Genomic DNA, 16,520 nt, shown 5'->3' with positions numbered 1-16,520 from the left:
TCTTTTGCGTGCTGCTTCAAGCACGTCTCTATCGTCTCTATCTACGCATGCATATATATATATATATATATATATATATATATATATATATATATATATATATATATATATATATATATATATATATATATATATATATGTATGTATGTATATATGTGTATGTATGTATGTATATATGTGTATGTATGTATGTATGTGTATGTATGTGTCCCAAATGCAAACATGTCAATGATATGGGAGTTAACATGTCAGTTTCGATCAGCGATGGGCTACAATCCAAAACTAATTCATTGTTGAATTGGATTAAAAAATGGAATTCAAACCTAATCCAGTTCCTTCACATTCCATTATATTGGCAATAATTTTATCAGTCCATCAAATTTTTGGTTCAAATTGGGTCAAAATTAATTTAAGCACATATTATAATAAACATAGTTAATTGCTTATCTAATTTTATCGTAAATATATGTAATAAAATAATAGTAAGCAGCATGTAAATTTATCAAAAATTTATTCTACATAGGATTCGGTTGACAACCATGCATAATTATAATCCATAAATTATTAACAAATCATATAATGAGAAGAAGACTAATATACATACATACATACAACATATACACACACACACACACACACACACACACACACACACACACACACACACACACATATATATATATATATATATATATATATATATATATATATATATATTCAATGAAGGTTTGGAAATATATAGTATACTAGTTCTAAATTGATTGAGGTCGATTCAGGTTCGTATTGGGAATTGAAGAATCCAAAGCCAATACATATCCAAAACAGGTCATGTTTTCCTCCGCTCATCAACCCATAGATCTTGCCCCCTTTCCAGTCTCCCTCCTCCCATTTGAGTACTGGGACAGTTCGATGTCTGCTACTGCATTTGCCACCAGAGGTCCCCATGTTGGATTCAAGGATCAACGGCTGTTATTGCCACCTCTCTGTGAGAAATTTGATGATCAGCATCCACTTTCCCTTTATTTTTCCCTTTTTTTTAATGTACATTCTGGTGCCCCTAGAGTGGTGCCCCATAACATACATGATCTTTGTCTCATATGCAGGGCCTAAAACTGGTGTTGTACGTAGACAGTAGATTGCACCTTGCAGTTCTTCGTGTGTCAGCAAACGGTTTCTGAAAAATTCACGTCCACAAATCTCCAAGTTTGCACCCTAACCACATGCATGTACGTACAGACAACACCACGACGCTTTTGTTTGTGTGCATGCAGATTGCACAAATACTGCTCGTCAGATCATTTTATCAGCAAACATCAAACAAAAGCCTTCTGAAATGTATATGCTAAGGAAAATTGCTGTTATTATTCCATCTACAAAGATGTCATCATCCTGTTCCTTGCGTAAAGAAGCCAGTGCAAGACAACAAGCACTCATCATTCAGAATGCTACATGGCAACAATATAACTAATAAGCTTCCTGCTGAATGTTGATCCAAAAACTGTAACACTGACACAGGCTTCAAATGCTGATCAAGCATTATCGCCCATTTTGAAAGATTAAATTACTTTACAGCACCAAATTTGGAAATGGTAAGAGGCCATGACAGTTTAATTATCAACTACCCTGCAGAATTTTTGATTTAATTTACATAACAGAACTTCTTACACGATCTCACCATGTATTTGTCGTACAGTTATTTCAGGATACTGCAGATGTTCAATAACTTAAAGAAACAAGAAGCTACTAAGATGATATCACCAGAAATTCTAATTTTGCTGTTTATTTTCATAAGCTTGAATTCTGCTCTCCAGCTGCATTAAACAAAAAAAGTCCATGAGAAAACCAGAGATTAATAAACAGGTAACTAAACTCAACTAAGCCTTAACCTCAAACTAGTTGGGGTCAGCTAAGATGAATAAACCGGTACACAAATTTAATAAGGTACAAGTATCTCAAAACAGTTTTGCTAATTATAAAACTAATGATGAAAACATTCGAGGAAAATCCACTAAACCATCTCACTACTGATTCCCTGCATTCGGTGTCAGCAGCTGCTGTAAAAACAGATGATGACTAATTCAAGAAAGTTAATTATAATGTCAACACAACTCCATGTTATCATGGCAATTTTCAAAATTAACTATTTAACACCACTATTAGAAAATTTTCTTAATAGTGCAAGTGTCAACCTCATTCAGTTATCTAGTAAAGCTGGAAGACAACAAGACTTGAAGAAAATGCAGCAGCACCCTTTATAAGGAATGCACTTAAGGGCTCATAAGAAGGGCTCAACGATCATAATTTAAACCAATTAAATAACAGCATCTCTAATGAGGAATGCAAGTAAGCAGTGTTACCTCATGTCCAGCTCCGAAAATCCATGTTGGATATCTATCTGACTTGGATACATATCGGATACTTAGATACTTACGACGTTTTTTTAGTAGACACTTTTAAAAATTAGAAAAAAGTTGGACTCTTCCAACAATGAGTGAGTTAAACTCTTTCAATAACGAATTTGATCCTCAAATTTGATATTAGAAGCGAGTAGTTGTTCTTTTTCGAAATTTTTTAAGAATGCGAACATTATAACATCTTTGCAAAATATTAGTTTGTTACTAGCCTTAAATTAATTAGAAAGTTCAAAAGAGAGAAAAGTATATTAAAAGATCTTAGCAAATAGTGCCTTTCTAATGTTTTCCTTTTAATGTTTAAATAGATAACATTTAAAGGTATAAATATATAATTTAGTTAAATTTATATGTTATTCTAAGTTCCCATATCTCTCTTCTATTAAAAGATCTTAGCAAATAGTGCCTTTCTATTTAATTTATATTAAAAGATCTTAGCAAATAGTGCCTTTCTAATGTTTTCCTTTTAATGTTTAAATAGATAACATTTAAAGGTATAAATATATAATTTAGATAAATTTATATGTTATTCTAAGTTCCCATATCTCTCTTCTATTATATTATATGGAGGCTCAGTTGTGCAAACTTCTCCATTCGCCATATAGACACAAATATTAATCGTGCCAGTATTAATATGTTTGGTCATCATTAAAGATCACTGCTTACATGCAATAAAAATTTGACTATTAAAGCTTTCTTATTATAATGTGTTATATTGTTATATTGCATTTCAAAAATAGTTGGAAAAAGAAAAAAATCCGCATCACACAGGGTTCATATTAAATATGCCAGTTGTTGACGCTCAAAATTCGAACTGACAGATGGACAGGCTGACAAGTGAGCTGCTTTGTTCGGTAGAGTTGGAGAAGTGTAGCGCGGCGCTGGAGTTATTCTACAACCACATAAAACGATCAGGAGGTCACTAGAAACATGTCCAACTGAGGATCCTCCGATGCTTTAGTTAGTTTTGAGAGGAAATAGGAGAGGTAAAAGAGAGGTAGAAATTTCAGAATATGGTGATGGGAGCTTCCTTTGTTGTACCGAGGGATCCCCGTGCTAGATATTTATAGAGAAAGGGATGCGAATCTGCATGATTAGGGCTCTGAGATTTGCGAACGAGCAATTGAGCTCTTTCCATATTTGCTAATTGGGGCGGTGGGGATATTCCTTTTTAGGTGCGCTATAATTAAGCACTTTTCTTATCTATTGGTCAGTTACAATATTCTTTTTTGGACGGATTGAGATTGCACCAAGCTATAACAATCGCTAATTATTTGAAGATTTGCTTGACTGTTGATTTCATTGGACGCCTATTGTCGTTCGATTCGGCAAGCTAAGCTGTCATGCGATATTTTAGGGATTGAAAATCCAAGCCATATCACTTGCCCCCCACTTTTGAGCCCAAGCTGTACTTGCTCGACTCAAATGAAGTAGTTAAATCATTTGTCGAGTGAGCCAACAGAGCTAAATTTGAGTTGTTAGATCAACCTTGGGCACTCCAAAAAAACTGCATTCAATGACAGGCATGATTCCACAGATCGGTTTTGTTTTTGAAGCATCGCATATACGGGTAAAATTTTTGCCGCTACCATCATTCCTTCTCGCAATTTGATAATGGAACAATCTATGGGAGCGCATAAACCCAAAATGTTGAGTTTGCATGTGGCAGCTGATAGACAAATGAGTGGACAGATGATGTGATCAGCATCGTCCGCAGCTCTATATAAGGGGCGGAAGCCTGAGGCGATTCCTCCCACTTTGCAATCGCCTTTCCATCTCTTGGAGCTATCTATTCCGATGGAAGCTTCCACCCTTTCCCTTCTTTCTTTCTCCATCCTTTCTTCGGCGTCCTTCCATCGGTTATCCTTCATGACGAACTGCTGTAGGTTGGCTTCCTGATGTTTAGGCGAAACGAAGTTTTATAGCTCGTTTTCCTACGCCTAAGCTGGTCGAGATTTGTTCAGGCTGCCTTGGCAGCTTGTCTTTGATTTGGACCAATGTGTCGGAGTCCGAGGCAGGAGTTGCCTGCTTTGTGTGGGGATCTTACTCCTCATTCTCAGCTTATTTTGTCAAGGTTGTAGACTTGTCCCTTTTTTAGGCATAGGCATATAGGTCGTAGATCAGAGGTTGGAGTTTACTGAGTCCCTATTTAGACCAGATGAGGTCGAGAACTTCAGAGCAGATTTTTATGGGTGCGTTCATAGTTAGGTCGGACCCTTGTCCCTTGTTCGTAGACAATCTTTGGTCAGTGGGTCATGCCCATGTTATCATTGTTGTGTAGTTTGGGTTCCGATCTTGGTGCCTTATTTCCTCCCTACAGAGGCGGGTTATTCAACCCTCCTAGTATTTGGTCGGAGTTCGGCTCTTCATCTCGGTGTCCGATTCCCCTCGCCTAAAAAAGATGGATCGTTTGGCTCTCTGGATCTTTGGTTATTTGTTCGGACTTCGACTCTTCGTCTCGATGCCTGGTTCCCCTTGCTTGGAAAGGTGAATTGTTTGGCTCACCAGGAATTCTATCGATTAGGTTTTTTGGATAGCTAGCATCTGGTTGATCAAGCCGAGCATACTTCTTCCCATTCGAGCCTAGCCTTGACTGGATCTTTCATTGGTTCTTGGCCATTAATAAGCTGGTGGCTTCTCCAAAAGCTCGTCCTAACCTGCGGCGCTCAAGTGCGGCGCTGTCAGTGGTCTCTTGGAAGACTCATCCAATAGTTCATCCATGATTTGGCTATTCGATATCTTGGGTAGGCCCGCGGGAATAACATATTGGTAATCTCTTGGGAGACTTGTTCACCCTGTGACGCTTGAGTGTGGTGTCATCGATGGTCCCTTGGGAGACTCACCCAACATTTCGTCCATGCTTTGACGCTTCAGCTTTTTAGATAGGCCCACAAAAATCTTGACTGGGGGTCTTTGGCAAACTCGCCCGATCCATCGTTATCAAAGATTTCTTGGTCAGCGGTGATGTATCAAAACCAGCATTACTCAGCTATTTTGGAGCACAAAGACAAACTTTATTTATTATTAGCAATAACGTATAGAGTTCGAAATTCTCTTACCAGTGGTACACTTGGAGGTTATCAGAATTCCATGCCCAAGGTACTGGAGTTCCGTCAGGTTGTTCAAGTCAATATGCATCGGATGACTTCCGCAACTCTGTACGGTCCCTCGCACTTGGGTGCAAGCTTCCGGCGGTCATCTTGTTAGGCAACCTTGGCTTTTCTGAGGACGAGGTCCTCTTGTCGGAAGAGCTTTGCCTTGACTTGGGAGTTGTAGTATCGGGCCGCCCGTTGCTGATAGGCAACCATCTTGATCCAAGCTCATTCCTTGACTTCATCCAATAGGTCCAAATCGGCATAGAGGTTCTAGGCATTAGCTTGCTCGTCATATCTCCACCCAATAGAACGGAATGCCAATCTCCATAGAAATGACGACTTCAGTGCCAAAGGAGATTTTAAGAGGAGTCTCCGATCGGTGTCTGATGAATTGTTCGATAGGCCCAAAAAATACTAGGCAGCTCATCTACCCAGAGGCCCTTAGCTTGATCAAGTCTAGTCTTCAAGTTTTGCAAAATAGTGCAATTAGTCACCTCAGCTTCTCCATTGGCTTGGGGATGGTCGACTGAGGTGAGCCGATGGTCGATGTCGAGTTCGAAGCAGAATCTCTAAATCGAGCATTATCAAATTATTGGTCGTTGTTGGTGATGAGAGCCTGAGGAATCCCGAACTGGCAGATAATGGATTTTCAAATGAAGCTGTGCATTATCCTCAGTGATCCGAGCTAATGGTTTCGCCTCGACCTATTTTATAAAGTAGTTGACAACGACGATAAGGAACTTCCTCTATTCGATAGCTTGTTGGAAGGACAAAGAATGTCCATCCCTACTCGGCGAATGGCCACGTAATGCCGATCAGAATTAACTCCACAGTCGGTTGGTGCTGAATATTGGCATATCTTTTGCACTAATCGAACTTCTTCATAAACTTAGCAGCATCTTTCTACAATGTGGGCCAATAAAATCCATGCCTTAGTTCTTTATGCTCTAGGGCCCTGCCCCCTAAATGAGCCTTCATGAACTTCTCGAAGGGCATACTCGGTCTCAATAGGTTGAAGGCATTGGAGGTATGGCAAAGTAAAAGACCTCTTATATAGTCGGTCGCTGACCAAAGTATACCTAGTAGCCTGATGCTTGAGTCTACGAGCCTCCTTCTGGTCGATGAGTTCTCCCTCCTTGAGGTAACGAACAATGAGATCCATCCAACTTGGCTCGTCTTTTATTTGGAGTACTTGGTCATGATTCTCATCAATGCTGGGTTTGTCAAGTGCTTCAAGGTAAGTCTCGCTCAGATCGGAGCATCATGGGCTGGCTAACTTGGATAGGACATCCGCCTTCATATTCTCTTTTCGAGGTATCTGTAGAATTTCAAACTTGTCAAAGATAGAGGAAATCTCCTTCATCTTCTATAAGTACTTCACCATTGTAGAATCTCGGGCTTCATATTCTTCTTGGACCTGATTAACAACGAGCTAGGAGTTGCTATAAGTCTTGAGTTAGGTTATCCCAAAGGTTTGGGCTAACCTCAATTCGGTGATTAGTGCTTCATATTCTGCTTCATTGTTGGAGATCTTGAAGTTAAACCTTAGGGCATACTCGACCACGACGTCCTCATGGTTGGCGACGATCAGCTCAGCTCCACATCCACTTGCATTGGAGGATCCATCAACATGAAGCATCCAAAAGGGTTGTACCTCTGATTCTTGTTGCTCGAGCTCGGCTTCTATCCTCAGACTTAGCTTCCTGTAGCATCATGCACTCGACAATGAAGTTGGCTAATGCCTGTACTTTAATAGCTGACCGGTGCTGATAATTTATCGAACTCTTCAAGCGTCCAGAAACTTCTGGCTTCTGTAATACCTACTTCAATAGTTGATCAGTCATGTCAATGATAGTAAGAGCTTGGAAGTATGGTCGTAACCTCTAAGTTGAGATCATTAGAGCGTCAGCCATTTTTCCATTCTTGGGTACTTTGTTTTGACACCTGGAAGTAGCTTGCTCACATAATAACAAGCTTCTAATTTCTGAGCTCTTCCCAAACAAGAACCGATCTAATTGCTGAGAGAGGCAAGTTCTTTGTTTCCTCATCGAATAACAAGCCAATATGAATTGTCTGATTGTCTTCTTCGTCAAAAACAGGAACAGAGATAAGTTCCTTGGCTAGTTCTCCACACTATTCCTTCTGCTCATGCTGGATGTCTAGATCTTTGATGGGTAATGTCTTCAAGGATTTGGTGGTTCTTTTGAGGATGGCGACGTAGCACTATCGAACTACTGCCTCATCACCTCTTAATTCGCCGACTTTGTTGCTCATAGGGAATCTCATTATCAAATGGTAGGTTGATAGCACAACTCACATCATGTTTAATCCAGGCTAACCAAGGATTGTGTTGTATGCTGAGGGGACCTTAACAACCAGAATGTCTAGTGTGACAGTCGCCTGTCGAGGTTTCTGATCAGCTGTGACTGAAATGGTGATTACTCCCTCCACCAGTACAGAGTAACTAGAGAAATTGATCAAACAAGAGTCAACTCTCCCTAGCCGATCTGCATGCATATTCATTTTCTAGAATGCCTCGTAGAACAAGATATCTGTAGAGCTTTCATTATCTAGTAAAATCCTTCGTACATCATGGAGGGTCTGTACCCCCTTCAGATTGGCACCTGAGAAAGATGACTTTCTCGAATCTTGGTATCTTCAGGGCCAAGTCCCCACTTTGAGTTGCTCAAGCATAATTCTTTTGAGCCAACAAACTCGACCGTCCTATTGCAGGTCCTTCTAATATCGTATTAATGACCCTACCATGGGTCGGTGGTATTCCAACTTCTCCAGTAAGTGCCTATCCCATCGCGCTCCCTCTTCTCGGTGTTGGTTCTCCACGTACTGACCAAGATGTCCTCGGCCGATAAAAGCTTCAATCTTATTCTTTAGTTTGACGCACTATTCAGTGTCGTGGCCGTGATCCTTGTGAAAATGATAGTATTTTCTAGGATTCTTGATTGCTGATGAGGTCCTTATCTTTAGCCGCTACAAATATTCCCGACATTCTATCTGGATTCTAGGTATGTTGAGAGGAGTATATCCGTCAAATTTTGATTGTGGGCTATTTGATCATCGACGGTTGTCCCCTTCGCATATGGGCCTCTTGGTGGGTTCTCTTTCTTCTCGGCCCCTTTTTCTACCCTTTCTAGCTCTATTCTCCTCCTTTCGAGCTGCCATTGCCTCCTCGATCTTGATATACTTCTTAGCTCGAGACAGCAGCTCGACCAAATCTTTCGAAGTCCTCTTTTTCAAGAAGTAGAAGCAACAAGATTTCAGCCTACTCTTTGTTGTTCATTCTGTGATCTTCTCATCCAGATCATGAATCTGCAACATCTCCAAGTTGAAGTGGTTGATGTAACTCCTGAGCGACTCGTCTTCCCTCTGCTTCATTGTGAATAGATTTGTGGTGTCCTTCTGCCTTCGATTGCTCACAAAGTGAGTCACAAACTGTCGATTGAACTAATAAAAAAAAATGAATGGGTTGTGGTTGGAGGATGGAACACCAAAGGCATGCTGCTTTCCTCAGAGTGGCTAGGAAAGCTCGGCATAAGACTGCATCGATAGCCCCTATAACATTATGAGAGCCTTAAGCTCTCGAGATGGTCCATCGAATCCGAAATGCCATCATACACCTTGAAATGGGGCATCTGGAATGTCCTTGGCAGCGGTTCGTCCATAATTGCCTTGGAGAAAGGCAAATTGGTGGTAATTTCCAAATCTTCTCCCTTGTCGGCTTGCCTTTCTCCCAAGGCTTCCATCTTAATATTCATCTCCTCGAATTTTCGATCGAGGTCAGCCTCTTTTTTAGAGAGCCTTTTTGGCTGGAGGGATTCCAAATCTATCAGATTGGAACACATTTTGGAAAGCCATATCACCGATATTAAGGATGGAAGTTTCTGCATAGAAGCACTTGTGTAGAGTTATCCATTCACCATGTGGATGCCAATGACACAATGTAATGTCTCACTTTCAGAGATACCCCTTGAGTATATTTTGTTATATTACTAAGTTGCATATCAAGAATAGTTGGAAAAAAGGGGAAAAAATCGTACCCTATGCATCGCATGGGTTCTATGCTAGTTTTTCCTATTATTGAGTCAAACATCTGAATGCGTTTTTGAATTTGAATCTTATATTCATGTCAATGCAACACTGCAGGCAGTGCTCACAATAAAGGCCCAGGATCACCAATTTAACTAAATTAATTGGGTGTTGAGTCGGAAACCTACATATGAATTTCAATAAAGATAGGCATGAAAACAATCTACTCTACAGAAGACAATTTGGTGGTGTGGAACACAAACCATGCTATTTCATATAAGATGACCATTTAACTCCTCCAAGATTTGCATCACTGATGCAGATGCAGGCACCAACAACAAGGAACAACCTTTCTTTCCGTTTGAGCAAAGTGAAAATGAAGATACTCATCAATGTTGTAGAGTTCACAATTTCAATATGACATCGAGGAAAACTATAATTACCCCTTAAGATATCATGTTGTTTCAAGATGCATAATCAAGCATTAGTATTGAAGCCTAAAGTTTTACCAAAAATTCTGGCTTCACTCCTTATAAAGAATACATGGAAAAAAGAAAAGGAGGAAGCAAAGTGGAGCCCAACCTAAATATGCAGATGCTAGCAAATCCAAGAACCCCATATTCCAAGGAGGCTTGAGGTTGAACTTTAAATTTCTCCATGAAAGGAGAGAGAACAAGTGAAGCAAAGAGAGTTGAAACCTCTAAATATATAAATTAGTTTTCTGTAATCAAAAAATAATTAATAGGTGATGGAAACCAAAGAAAGGTTTTCTCAGATATGCTCTCAATTCCAAATGTAAAATTAAAATTAGCATATCAAAATTACCTGCAACATGGTCTCAAATTTGCTTCGCAGATGACAATATTCATGCTTGACCACATTCAGAGCCCTCACACACCTGATGAGAAAATGAATTTGCATCAACTTGGGTAAAGGTCCTCAAATAAATTAGACATAAACACAATAATGCCAGTTACTTTAAAGAGAGTATAAAAGGAAAGTATAAGAGCTGTATCCATAGCAATATCAACTTAAGTATCTTAAAGGTTTCAAAGATTCAGTAATTAGCTTCACTAAGCTTATTTGATATCTTCAACATTCTACATGCATCAAAATAGTCTCTTCAAATGAATTGGTGTTTATGTTTTTAGTCATTACCTTAATATCATTATATAATTTGAAGTCTTTTTTTTTAAAAAAAAATAATGCTTTGAAAATCCATCTTTCAAATTCATCTATAAAAATAACATCATGTGCCTAGCAGGCACAACTAAACAAGTGTGTTGCTTCTTTTTCCAAACGGAGAAGGAAAGGAATATATAAGTTAAAGTGGCATATGCATTTCAGAAAAAACCTGGAATCCACCCAACTAAAACCACAGAGAACATTTCCATTTTCATCCAAAAACCATTCATAGTTTCCTTGCAAAAAGGAGACGATATAAGAAGAAAAATAGGAAGAGATGGTGGTTGGCGGGTTCAAAGTTAAGGTTCATCCTTGAATGAACATAGCTTTAGTTCTGGAGCATCCATTGATTAAATTTTATTATTGTGGTTCCCCATTTAATAATAAATTCATTAGCTAGCTTTGGGCAGAAACTTGGTTGATCAAGTGGGCGAATATTTGCATATCAGACGAGAAGAAATAGGTGTTGCCGCATCTTAAGATCCTAATTGTCATGGTTCCACAACATCAGAAGTGATTGTGAAGAAATGCCATTCTAAAAATACTCCACCTCTATTGCCATTCCGTGACGTCTTTGCTCCTGAAAAGGTCAACGAGATCTATAGAGAATTTTCTCCCAACCAATATAAGAGCTCGAGGTCATTTGCAAGGTTGTCAAAATGCCTACGCAATGGTCGCTGAAATGCCTAGGCTACAGTCAAGCAGATTGCCTCGAGTTAAAAAATCTCTAAAAATTAATAAATTTTACATTCTTGCCTTTTATAATCAAGTTATAGCAGATGCATGAATTTTCTTCATAGAAAATACATGGGAAAACACTGTGTTCATTAAATATACCCCAAATTACTAGGTAGCAACTAAATTCTATACTATACATAAAGAATCATGGCTGGAATTTAAAGTGATAAATAATATCATGAATAGGCACCCTCCTTAGCATCAAAAAGTGGCGAAGTGCCAGACTAGGCACCAGCCTAGCTGCTCAGGCAGTTGTCTCACTCAGCAGCTATGAAAGCATGAGGTGCCTAGGCATTGTGGTTGCCCAAGGTCTTGGTGGGACTGCCTAGGCATGTAGGCACAACACTAGCCATTCACTATTCAAGCACTACTTTCTATAATTTGATGGCTAAGTTATTCCTTTATTTCTAGATCATTTCTTATTTGTATGATAAGGACAACCCTATTGGCATTATTAAACATTGCCTGCTCCATTACTTTATGATTCATGAAACAGACAACTGGAAAAGAAGTGAATTCCAGATCAAGCAACCTTCCACCAAAGGAACCTTCCTTTAAGAAACCTATCCAACTACCTCTCTTCATAGATCAGCATCAGATGCATGTGCTACCTCCTTGTGGACCACTTTCTTTGTACTTTGGCTAGGTGGATGTGTTGCATTTTCCTCTTTTCCTTCAAATATCAATCCTCAAACTTTATTCTACCGACAGCTAACTAGCCCTCTATTGAGATTTAACCCCTGCTGCACAAGTCAGCTGTTCCAGAGCCTCTTCAAATCATTTGTTTATCTTAACGTTAGTCCACCAAAAGGGGCTAGAAATAAGAAAATAAAAAAAGGGAAAAAAAAAAGAATATGCCAAAAAGTGCTGTCTCATGCAAAAGAATGAGAACAGTGCATGGAGTTGCAGGTATCACCTCCACTATGTGCCCTGTGTTGGGGTCAGATAATCAAGATAAAATTCAAAGACAGAGGAAAAGGAAAAACAAAATAGAGTGAAACTTGGAGTCACACATATCAGAGTTCCCATTATAATAGTATATTGCGGATTCCAATTTGAATTTGGTAAGGAAGTACTCTCAAACTTTCTAGTTTCATATCCTTGGTACCACATTCTTTGAAAGTCCATCTTTCACACTTCAACTTTAATCAAAACTTAGGTGCAAACTGAAATTTCCAGCAATTTTAATCCTTGTTATCAGAAGGTCCCAAGTCTGGCTGCTACCTCTCCTATGACGTGTGACATATGAAGGCAAAAAAGACAGATATCCTCAGCACTAGTCTGGTCCCATCAGCATATCTATCTATGCCAGATGATTTTTTTTTCTAAGGAAAAATTATGTTTATGATGTGACTATAGCAATCAATCACTTCGGCACAGGTTGACTTTAGGTTGACTGTGCACCTAAGGTGGCTAGACCCTTTTTTTTTCTTTTTATTGGGCCACTTTTTCAAATAGTATGTTCCCCTTGTAGACCGTTCTACATCACTGGTATTTCCATGTGTTCAAGTAGCAATGCAGGATGATCTGATAAGAATTTCGTTTTGTGTAATACAGCACACTATTCTTTGATAGTAAATTTTGTCTATAAAACTTAACTGTTTTCTGTCCCGAGGAATCACTCATGATTTTAATAAAGCTTTCATAAATACTATGCTGAAGAAATTTTGAGAAAATAGATCTTATGCTAAAAAATGAGAAAGAGAAGATGCATGGAGCCATCCTAAATTTATACATCATTCAACAAATTTTACAGAATACATTTACCAGGCACGTGCAAAGAAAAGTTGACAAAATTGTAGATTCTGCAAATTGGTGAGTTTCAGCTGTAGTGAAATGTAAAAAGGCAGGACAGACAACTAATAAAATATCACATAAGTTGCAAAAAAATAGAAAAAGAAAATCCAGTAAGTTGTGTTTAAAACTAGAATTAGTTTAACATGATGAGTTTGAGAATAATAAAGTAAATTATCTGTGATTTTAGTTTCACACAACTGAAAATATGCTAATACCGACCCTTCCTTGTTATTCTCCTCACAGAATTGTCGGAACTGAATGCAGGCCAGTTTCACGTTCTGAGCACCCACGCTGCAAAATAGGGACCCCACTTAGAAACATGTTAGACAAAGTCCTCAATATAGAATGAAGCACAAAATAAGAACTCAGAAGGAGATATCAGATAAATACAATTTATACCCACTAAGTATGATGTTAAACCTGCTCTATATGCTAATTAAATTAAGTAAATGTTTTCCAGGATGATCTGAACATGAACAGAATGCTGTTTCAACATTGGCATGTGCTTGTCACAACCTTACAACAGCATTCAGTGGATGGCGGTCAGTAAGTCCTGGTTGGGGTATTCATGCATAATAACCACCATAGTATCTAGATTGCTAAAGTCAAGAATCTCTATATTTGATTGGAAAGCCCAGATTCCAGCATGCATGTGGAAGCCTTATGCCTTCTCACTCTTGCCTTTTTTTTTCCTTAGTATTTTTATTAACTTCTCAATTTGTCAGGTATGGGCCCTCATTGCAAGACTGCTCTATGTGAAGCCAGCCTTGTTTGGAAGACTCGGCGTGGACACCAATCCATCGCAACCACCAAATTTTTTCTCCTACAGTGTTAGTTTCACCTCACATGCAGTGCACATGTCGGACTTTAGTAACCTTTAGGTGAAATTTGTATGCTTTTTCTATATCGTATTATATATAACATGAAAGCCTTTTTGAGGCTGCCTTCGCAACCCTCTAGCCATGAAACTTTTAATAAGGATGCAGGTGCAGGGATGAGTATTCAGGGTGATGTTCAAGCAGACCAACTCTACCTGTGGTTGTGAGGGGAAAAGAAAGCGAGCAAGTAAACAAGCGCATGCGAGAGAGAGAGAGAGAGAGGGTTTCCTAGTCCAGTCACACGAATAAAATATTTAAAAATTCAAACATGGGAATAACCAGTCAAGACAACACCTAAAAGATTATAAAAACAAATTTGAGAAATTTAAAACCACAAAATAATATTTACCTTAAATAAGTTTTAAGGTTAGAATGGCACATCCAGTTAAAGCTAAGGATTCAATGATTTCGGCAATTATTAAAACTAAAAGAGAGTCAGAAATGGATATCAGGAGAAGGGTTATAGCATATCAGGAGCAGCTAAATGATTGTCTCAAAAAATCTTTTGCATATAGCAAGGTGGGAAATAATGTCAATCCTGTCATTAAAGAATCCATAATAAAAAAACAGAAATATGAAAGACAAAATAAAAAAAAGGAAAAGGACAATAACCTAGAGCTGCTTCCTTTGAGTTGGTGAACGTAAGCATCCACCTTTGAGTAATCAACAACAGCTTGATCCCTGCACAATAAGCACACGGCACCATTTCAGAATCAAGTAAATCAGCAAAAAGAGCTCGAAATCTATATCCAAACAGACATGAAACAAACATATGGGCAATACATTAATTTGGTCAGCTCTGTAAGTATCCTCTCTGAATCCTCGCAGAACAAGGTCACCACCTCTGCCACGAAGCCAGGGGTGCTCCCATCTTGTAGCATCTGAAGCTGCTGAAACTGCTGATCCAACAATCCCTGAAACAACAAAAGTGCGTCGCTAGATGACACAAAATCGTCGTAATCTTTTACGTCATACCCCATCCTCACTCCCTAGTCCACTCAAACCACTCAAATCAAATACTAAAAGAAAAAAAAAACACCACGAAAATCTTGACCCATCTAATCGAAGACGAGATTTTTGAAACACTAACATGGAAACAATGGAAGGAGAAACGAAAATTTCAACCAAATCGAAGCCAAATCTGTCGAGTTTGGTGATCCAAGAGGCTGGAAAAACGCTGAACGATCATGAATCGACAGAAACAAACTTCCTTGAGATCTAGAAGCAGACTAGTTAACCAGTCGATCAAAATCAGTCTGAAACAAATGAAATCAAAACCAACAAGAGAACCAAAGATTCGAGAAAAAGAACAAAAAAATAGCGCAAAGTTTTCCCGCGAGAAACCCAGGAATGAAAACCCCAAATACCAACAAACGATTCTAGAAGAAAGAACAAATCAGATGCACTGAAGGGATTAGACTACCTCCGCAAACATGGAGTTCACCAATCCATTGAGCTGCTCCCTGAGAGCCGTTGCAGCCATGGAGAATAAGATAGAGAAAGGCGGACAGAGAGAGCAGAGGAAACAAAAATAATGGGTAAAAAACAGAGAAAAGAAACCCTAAACAGAAACGAAGCGAAGAGGAAATAGAAGGGAGACAGAGAGCATATCCTGCCTGCAATTAAATGACTCGCGTAAACTTTCCATATGAAGCTCGCAGGACGAGAGGCGGAGAGAGAGAGGGAGGGAAATTAAAATAAATAAATAATAAATTAAAATAAATAAACAAATAAAGAAGATGATAAATAATAAATTATAAGAAGATAATGTAAACACCAACTAACAAATAATAATGAGTATATTATATTGGTCTGGGGTGGTGATGCTGTTTGCTGTGCTCGGTTTTTGGTAGTAATATTCTTTGACTTTATGAGGTGGAGGGGGGGGCAACACCATCTCTGGCATCTGTTCTCACTCCCTTCTTCTTTTTATCCCCCTCTCTTTCCCTTTCTTAATTCTTTTTGGACCTAGGAAGTGAGCGTTGGACCTGGATGCCAATGTGACTTTCTTTCTTAATTCTTAATTTTGAGGATGTGACCAATGGAGATGGGACACATTGATCCGTTGACACATGGTTCAGAGTCCAACGAGCATCATTTTAATATTAATTTTAATTTTTTAAATATTTTTTAAATATTAAATTTTGCATGGATACTTACACACACATATATCTATATATATATATATATATATATATATATATATATATATATATATATATATATATATATATATATATATATATATATATATATATATATATATATATATATATATATATATATATATATATATATATATATATATATATATACACACCCCTCTTCATAAAATACTTATTTTATTATTCTATTCTTTTTTTAGTCTTATT

The 16,520-nt window shown here is 38.3% G+C and overlaps 2 protein-coding genes across 6 annotated transcripts in view; one reads left to right on the top strand and one right to left on the bottom strand.

Moving 5' to 3' along the window:
• Window positions 1–1,614, top strand: part of LOC103715396 (NAD(P)-linked oxidoreductase superfamily protein) — a 33,384-nt gene extending 31,770 nt beyond the window's left edge. Inside the window, exons 9-10 of the transcript XR_015971834.2 lie at window positions 777–985; window positions 1,104–1,614. The gene's annotated coding sequence lies outside the window, so the exon portion shown is untranslated. The remainder of the gene's footprint in view (window positions 1–776; window positions 986–1,103) is intronic.
• On the bottom strand, window positions 1,580–15,888 carry LOC103715395 (histidine-containing phosphotransfer protein 2-like). Of its 5 annotated transcripts, none has more exons than XM_088708217.2 (7): window positions 15,765–15,872; window positions 15,572–15,611; window positions 14,932–15,062; window positions 14,761–14,829; window positions 13,469–13,561; window positions 10,376–10,448; window positions 1,580–1,811 (listed from the first exon to the last, which is right to left on the bottom strand). In XM_088708217.2, exons 1-7 carry the CDS (start codon window positions 15,794–15,796, stop codon window positions 1,767–1,769), a joined length of 483 nt encoding a protein of 160 aa, XP_088564343.1. In that variant the 5' UTR covers window positions 15,797–15,872; the 3' UTR covers window positions 1,580–1,766. The 5 variants fall into 5 exon arrangements, with proteins under 5 accessions (XP_088564343.1, XP_008801230.3, XP_088564345.1 ...); XM_008803008.6 differs by having other exon boundaries at window positions 13,490–13,561; window positions 15,765–15,870; XM_088708219.2 differs by lacking the exon at window positions 15,572–15,611 and having other exon boundaries at window positions 15,765–15,888.
• Window positions 15,889–16,520: the final 632 nt, after the last annotated feature.

This window comes from Phoenix dactylifera, chromosome 12, assembly GCF_051530095.1.
Source record: "Phoenix dactylifera cultivar Ajwa chromosome 12, Ajwa_hap1_PhDact_Kaust_v1.1, whole genome shotgun sequence".
Lineage (NCBI taxonomy): Eukaryota > Viridiplantae > Streptophyta > Magnoliopsida > Arecales > Arecaceae > Phoenix > Phoenix dactylifera.
This window is presented reverse-complemented; position numbering and strand designations above follow the sequence as displayed.

What these genes read in the sequence shown, in the direction of transcription:
- LOC103715395 (XM_088708217.2), bottom strand. Translation starts at nt 15,796, where the DNA reads ATGGAAAGTTTACGCGAGTCATTTAATTGCAG. An exon ending in CTCAAAGGAAGCAGCTCTAG is followed by an intron (nt 13,562 to 14,760) that starts GTTATTGTCCTT and finishes CCTATTTTGCAG; the next exon opens with CGTGGGTGCTCAGAACGTGA. An exon ending in AATTTGAGACCATGTTGCAG is followed by an intron (nt 1,812 to 10,375) that starts GTAATTTTGATA and finishes TGTTTAATGCAG; the next exon opens with CTGGAGAGCAGAATTCAAGC.